This window comes from Arvicanthis niloticus, chromosome X, assembly GCF_011762505.2.
Source record: "Arvicanthis niloticus isolate mArvNil1 chromosome X, mArvNil1.pat.X, whole genome shotgun sequence".
Lineage (NCBI taxonomy): Eukaryota > Metazoa > Chordata > Mammalia > Rodentia > Muridae > Arvicanthis > Arvicanthis niloticus.
The window spans coordinates 59,417,932-59,425,539 of record NC_047679.1 but is presented as its reverse complement, the minus strand read 5'-3'; the positions used below and the strand labels follow the sequence as shown (position 1 = coordinate 59,425,539).

The 7,608-nt window shown below is 36.3% G+C and overlaps 1 protein-coding gene across 1 annotated transcript in view; it reads left to right on the top strand.

Moving 5' to 3' along the window:
* The first annotated feature begins 906 nt into the window (after positions 1–906).
* Positions 907–7,608, top strand: part of LOC117695246 (fibronectin type III domain containing protein 3C1) — a 63,116-nt gene continuing 56,414 nt past the window's right edge. Inside the window, exons 1-3 of the mRNA XM_034486095.2 lie at positions 907–1,017; positions 1,728–1,841; positions 2,190–2,265. Coding sequence (XP_034341986.1) covers positions 940–1,017; positions 1,728–1,841; positions 2,190–2,265 — 268 coding nt within the window. The 5' untranslated portion in view covers positions 907–939. The remainder of the gene's footprint in view (positions 1,018–1,727; positions 1,842–2,189; positions 2,266–7,608) is intronic.

The following is a 7,608-nucleotide window of genomic DNA, read 5'->3' as shown; positions in this document are numbered from 1 at the left end:
TCAAACCTAAAAATATGTGTGATTTCCCCCGCTAGTTACAATCCAGATTTCTTCATGACTCCAAAGTTTTCTTTTCAAAATACTTACCTGTAAACAATATTCATAAATAAGGAGTCTCCTAAGGCTGCTTTAAATTTTTAGAAAGGAAATGATGTCACCAAATTATGACATATGAGTGTTCTTTTACTAAAGACAGGGATTGTCACAAGACCCTCATTTCAAGACTTGCCTCCCTCCAAAGAGGTTTACTCTTGAGCATCTTCTCTATCTTGAAAGTAATCACATTTTCCTACTCGTTTTTCATCTAAGTGTTTATTTTACTATTTAGTGACATCTATAGATTAAGTATTTCAATCAAGGAAGAAATATGAGTTTAAATGTTTGGGTTTAAATTTTTACATTAAGTTTGAGCTATTGGGTTTAGTGTTCAAGACAGCTAGGCCATTTTTTGTAATTCTAACATAATTAATAGAAACTAGTTAATTCTTACAGCTATCTTATAATATAAAACCTTATTTATAATCAATATCAAAAATTGTATCTGTTTCGGTAAACTAGATATAAGTGGATCAAATAGCCAATGACTTGTTTAACTAAACCCTTATTCCTGTTGCTTAATATGCTATCTTTGTCTTCACATGAGTGAAGAGAAAACGATCAAGCAGAAACTACCAATTCTAAACTTGGTTCTGTCATTTATGAAGAACAACGATTACTTTAAATGATGTCTTAACATAATTTCATTTAACTCAATCATTCCTAGAAAGAAAAATTAAGATGGAATTTCTCAGACATACCTTGAGGTGTTTTGTCATTTAAAGAACATGATTGTGACTACATTTAATTAATCTGTAAGTTTCTGTTTGTTTGCTTGTTTGTTTGTTTGTTTGTTTGTTTTAGAACTATCACTTAATGTGAAAGTCAATCCTTTTAGAGTCAATGGAACATCAACTTGCACCCATTCTTTCTGAAATACCTCCAACACTGCCAGTTATCAATGGAGATCCCATGTGCCCTGTAAGAGAAGTTTTGGTTCTTTTTTATTTTCACTATAGCTGGTTAAAATGTTATGAAATCTGACATTGGCTTTCATTGGGTTTTATGGTCTCTTACTTGGAAAGTTTTTGTTTTCAATATTGGTTATTGTCCTTGTAGGCCTTTTGAAAATAACTTAAGACATTCAACACTACTAGTTTACTTACCTAATATAACATTTCTTCTTAAATTAATTTAGCTGCTTTTTTATAATCCTTTTCACAACTTAAAAGGTCTAGTTCTATATTGTTAAGTTTCTACTATTAACAGTTTTCTAGCATATATCTTTTGAAATCGTGTGTTTAATGAAGACTAACATTCCTTCATGCTCAATAAATAATAGGTTCAATTATATAATATTTGAAAGTATTGTATTTGAATAGCAATGACTTCTATGAAATTGATTTCTAGAATGAAAGGGTGTAATTAAGATTTAGCATTTACACCTTTAATAGATTCAGGAGAAGGCATAACTAAATATATAACGTAAAAAGATGATAAGCTTTTTGTATCTTGAATAAAAGCAAAGATGATACTTTCTCATGACACAGTCAGAAATGATTGAGATATATGCATGCATAAAAATGTCAAAATGATACTCAGTTTTATTATTAGTGTATGATAATAAAACATGTTATTTCTAAAAATGATGAAAGTAAAAGTTTTTGTAAGCAAAATTACATTTTTTTTAGGTGGAAAGTTATCTTCTGGACCCTAATGCCATGGCAGTGTATTCTAATTATTCACAAATTATGACTCAACCCAAGATGTACAACACCTGGACTTGTCCCCAACACTGGTCTCAAGTATGTCTGAATTTTACCTTTAGATAAATTGTATTTTCTGTGGTTTCATTTATTTGTTTATAGAGGTTTTGTTCTGGGGGGTAAATGCAGAGAAGAATGTTGTCTTTCCACCTCAATGCACCTATTTTATATGACCTTATTAAGTTTTACTTGGGTGGGGGAATGAGCTGTTCTTACTAAGGGGTATTGAATTTCTGTTAAATGGCCATTGACCCAATTGTACTCTTCTCCTTGAGCATTTTGGAATCCCTATAATTAGGGAGCCTAAATATTATTTGAAAAGGATAGTAATTACTTTTTCCATAGATTTACAAAAAAGTATGCTATTAAATAATTATCTATTTCTAGATTGTATTCGTTCAAGTTAACCCTGGAGAAATCCTCACCATAAAAGCTGATGATGGTTCCATTCAGAACATTCAAGGTTTGTTAAAGTAATACTCTTACTGTTTGGGAGACTGAATATTCTTAAAATATTCCTCATAGGAGCTTAGCATCAACAAAAGAATCGGGGCTAATCTTGCTTATCTTTATAGAAAATTTCAAAACTTTAAAAGTGAAAACTTTAAAACATGAAAGGAAATTGATTGAAGAATTGTATTTGAGGGTCAGACATTATAGATAATGATTTTTACTTACAGTTTTACTTCTGACTTTAATACTTTAATCACTTACCTTACAATATGACCTGTGCTAAAACTTTTAATTTAATAGTAAAATCTTTGAAGCAGTTAATTACTACAGGTTAATATAGAGGACTATACTTTATGTCCAGTGAGATGCTTGTATATTTGACAGACTAGAGACTATCAAAAGGCAATTAAAATAATTGCATATACTTTTAATGTTTGCAAAAAATTATACGGTCACAAAAAGACACATCAGGATATATAAGCTAGTTTTTATACATTTCTGCATTGAAAAATTTATCTATATTTTCTTTTTTATTTTAAATTTTATTTACATTTCAGATGCCATCCCCTTTCCCCATTTTCCCTTCCTAGAAAACCCCTATCCCATGCCCGCTTTTCCCTTTTGCTTTTATACAATTTTTTAAAAATGTTAATCAAAGGCTTTATAAGTTTGGTAATGCTCAATCAGAAGTGTAACCCAATACCCAACCTAGATATATAGACTATCTTTGACTGGTGGAGACACGTGAACATCTGCCTCCATGCCCCCCCTTCTCTCTCTTTCTCTCTCTCTCATCACCTAGCTTCTCCTCTCCTTCATCTCCTCCTCTCCTTACTCCATCTTTTCCTCTCAGTTCCCCCTTAGCTCCTCCTACATATCAACCTTCCTGTTAAAATAAAACTTTTCTCTCAAAATACAATTAGAGCATAATTATTCCTAATTGTACCCGTGAGGTACAAGATAGTCCTAATACCCAGTTCATCATTTTGTTGACTAACCAGAACCTCTGTCATCTCTCCTAACTAAAACACTTAGTTTTGAACCTGGCTTTTTTCTTGGCTTTAGAATGAATGTCAGCTGAAAACCATCTACTCACATCTTTTCTCTCAAAGTAAATAGCCAGGGTTGGCTATGAAACTATAGGCTTCAACCCCATCAGAAATCCAGAATGGCTGAGTTAACTGAAATTATGGGAAACACTAAGCATAGCTTCTAAAACTTAGCCAATTTATAGAGACCACTGAACACCTGAAAAGCCCCTATACTACCGAACGTTGGAGCATCAAATCTTCAGCCTTCTGGCCCAGAATCATCTGACAGACCTTAGTGATGCAGAATTATTAAGGACTGATTACTCTGTCTAGGCAGATATAATCAGTCGACTATTCTGCAAGTGTGTCCTTTTCTGGACAGTAATTTGTCTGTAGATGGAGAGAGGCAATTCTTGCCTAGTGGCTGTTACCACACAACTGGAGTAACTCCAAGGATGCTCAACTTCTTAGAATCCACGACAAGAAGCTGTCAGGAGCAGACAGGTCTCTAATCAAAATGAACATTAATACAGAAATGTTGTTAGGCCAGAAGGCTGAAGATTTGATGCTCCAACGTTTGTAGTAGAGGGAGTGTCCAGGTGTTCAGAGGTCTCTATAAATTGGCTAAGTTTTAGAAGCTATGCTTTGTGCTTCCCACAATTATAGTTAACTCAGTCATTCTGGATTTCTGACGGGGTTGAAAACTTATAGCCTCATAGCCAATCCTGGCTATTTACCTTGAGAGAAAAGATTTGAGTGGATGGTCGTAGCTGACATTCATCCTAAAGCCAAGGAAAAAGCCAGGTTCAGAACTAAGTGTTTTAGTTAGGATAGATGACAGAGGTTCTGGTTAGTCAACAAAATGATGGACTTGGGTATTAGGACTATCTTGTACCTCACTGGTACAAATTGGTATAATTATGCTCTAACTGAGAATTTAATTTTGAGAGAAAAGTTTCATTTTAACAGGAAAAGTTATATGTAGGAGGAGCTAAGGTGGGAGGAGTACTGAGAGGAAGAGAAGGAGTAAGAAGAGGAGAAGGAGAGGAGAAGCTAGGTGATGAGAGAGAGAAAGAGGGGAGAGACAGGGAGGCAGATGTTCATTTATCTCCACCAGTCAAAGATAGTTGATATATCTAGGTTGGGTAGTGGGTTACACCTCTGATTGAGCAATACCAAACATAAAGCCTTTGATTAACATTTTTTAAAAAAATGTATAAGTGCAAAAAGGAAAAGGGGGCATGGGATAGGGGTTTCTAAGGGGGGGGAATGAAGAAAGGGGATGGCATCTGAAGTGTAAATAAAATATCCAATAAAAAAGAAAAGAAATATTTGTAACGTTAATTCTATGGATTTCTGACATTTTGAAAACCAACTGTCCATGTAAGGCAATCTAGACTGTTGTCTGTTAACTCCTCTCAGCTATTTCTAAATAAAATATGGAAAACACCCTAACAATAAACTCAAAGCCCTGAATTTGCTATAGTCCCTTAACTCATAGGGTAACTGTCCCAAATCAGTTAAAAAAGTTAAAGAAGGACTGGGTCTAAGCCTTGTATTCCTAAATGTGTTATACAGGCACAATGCCCATGAGAGTATCAATATTCATCTCACTTTTATATTAATAAGAAGCTCATACCAATGAAAACCTTAAATTTGAAATCAAAGTAAATTTTGTACCATTTAAGAAATTATAACCATCTTGATATTAATTATACAGATTTCTACCAATAGGTTATGGCTATACAATAAGTTCTAGCTAATCCTCCCCGTTCCAACAAAACCACTACTTTTCCCTAGAAAGACAGACCAATATTAACCATCTTAGTCCCCAAGCCCAGGGAATAGGGGCGCTGACTCTTCTTTAACTTCTTCAAGCTGATTATGGGCGTTGAGATATTAGAAGAGGGGTGGGGGGAGAGTAAATTGATGAGCATCTGACGATGTGTCTTCACTGCATCCAGATGGAATTCCAGGACATCAGAGGTTTGAGCAGGTCTGCTCAGTATGCTTGATGAGTAGATACACCAAGGCTGTGTATTCTGCAATATACAATTCTCAGAACAAGTTTTAGTATCAAGAAAAAAATTTTTTTTTCCTAGAGGGCTGACATTTTTTTAAAGATGTTGGTTCTAACAACTTTTCTTTTTTTCCCTTTTTAAAATTGGTTGTAATATTTACATTTCAAATTTTATCCCCTTATCCCGTTCCCCCCACCACCCAGGAACCCCTTATCCCATCCCCCCTCCTTGTGCTTCTATGAGGGTGTGATTTTCCAGTTTCTATGATGCTGTTTCCATTAACATAAACTGCCTCCCAAGTTTCTAAATCCTTCCCTTTGTGTTATTAAATCTCCTGTTTTTCTTTTTTTTCTTTCTTTTTTCTTTTCTTTTCTTTTTTTCCTTTTTTTCATCTTTTTTTAAATTGGGTATTATATTTACCTTTCAGATTTTATCCTCTTACCCCACTTCCTCCCACCACCCAGAAACTTCCTATCCCATCCCCCCTCCTCTTGCTTCTATGAGGCAGTGTCCACACCTACCTCCCCACTACCCTCTCCCCAACCTCACATTCCCCCCCACACACTCTGTGTTCGTTTTTTATGGGACCAAGAAACTCCTCTCCCACTTATGCCTGACAAGGCCATCCTCCCCTACATATACTGCTGGAGTCATGGGTCCCTCCTTATGTGCTCCCCGGCTGGTGGTTTAGACCCTGGGGGGCTCTGGTTGGTTCGTATTGTTGCTTTCCTCCTGGGGTCACAAACCCTTTCTGCTCCTTCAGTCTTCTCTCTAACTTCTCCATTGGGAAATGCTTGATCATATCAGTAGCTAACTGTGAGCATCGTCCTCTGAATGTGTTAGTCTTTGGCAGACCTCTAAGGAGACAGCTATATCATGTTCTTGACAGCATGCACTTCCAGCCATCCACATCAGTGTCTAGCTTAGGTGACTGTACATGGGATGAATACCCAGGTGGAATGGTCTCCTGGTGGCCCCTTCTTCAGTTTCTGTCCCATGTTTTGTTTCAATTTTGCTCCCTTGAGTATTTTTGTTACTCATTCTAAGTAGAACTGAGGCATCTCCTCTTGGTCTTCCTTCTTCATTAGCTTCATGTAGTCTGCGGGTTGAGTCTTTGCTATTCCAAGCTTTTGGGCTAACATCCACTTAACAGTGAGTAAATTCCATGTGTGTTCTTTTGTGATTGGGTTAACTCACTCAAGATGATAATTTCTAGATCCATCCATTTGCCTAAAAATTTCTCAAATTCATTATTTTAATAGCTGAGTAATACTCCATTGTGTAGATGTACCACATTTTTTGTATCCATTCCTCTGTTGAGGGACATCTGGGCTCTTTCCAGCTTCTGGCTATTTTAAATAAGGCTGCTATGAACATAGTGGAGCATATGTCTTTATTATATGTTGGAGCATCTTCTGGGTATATGCCCAGGAGTGGTATAGCTGAATCCTCAGGTAATGCTATGTCCAGTTTTCTGAGGAACTGCCAGACTGATTTTCAGAGTGGTTGTACCAGCTTACAATCCCACCAACAATGGTGGAGGGTTCCTCTTTCTCCACATCCTCACCAGCATCTACTATCACCTGAGTTTTTGATCTTAGCCATTCTGATTGGTGTGTATTGTGGTATCTCAGGGTTGTTTTGATTTGCATTTCCCTGATGACTAAGGATGTTGAGCATTTCTTAAGGTGCTTCTCAGCCATTCGAGTTTTCTCTGTTGAGAATTCTTTGTTTAGCTCTGTACCCCATTTTTCAATAGGGTTATATGGTTGTCTGGAGTATAATTTCTTGAGTTCTTTGTATATCTTGGACATTAGCCCTCTATCGGATGTAGGATTGGTTAAGATCTTTTCCCAATCTGTTGGTTGCCATTTTGTCCTATTGACAATGTTCTTTGCCTTACAGAAGCTTTGCAATTTGATGAGGTCCCATTTGTCAATTCTTGATCTTAGAGCATAAGCCATTGGTGTTCTGTTCAGGAACTTTTCTCTTGTGCCTAGGTATTCAAGGGTCTTTCCCACCTTCTCTTCTATTAGTTTCAGTGTATCTGGTTTTAAGTGAAGGTCTTTTATCCACTTGGATTTGAGCTTTGTACAAGGAGATATGAATGGATTGATTTGCATCCTTCTACATGTTGACCTCCAGTTGAACAAGCACCGTTTGCTGAAAATGCTGTCCTTTTTTCCACTGGATGGTTTTAGCTCCTTTGTCAAAGATCAAGTGACCATAGGTATGTGGGCTCATTTCTGGATCTTCAATTCTATTCCATTGAACTTCCTGCCTGTCTCTGTACCAATACCA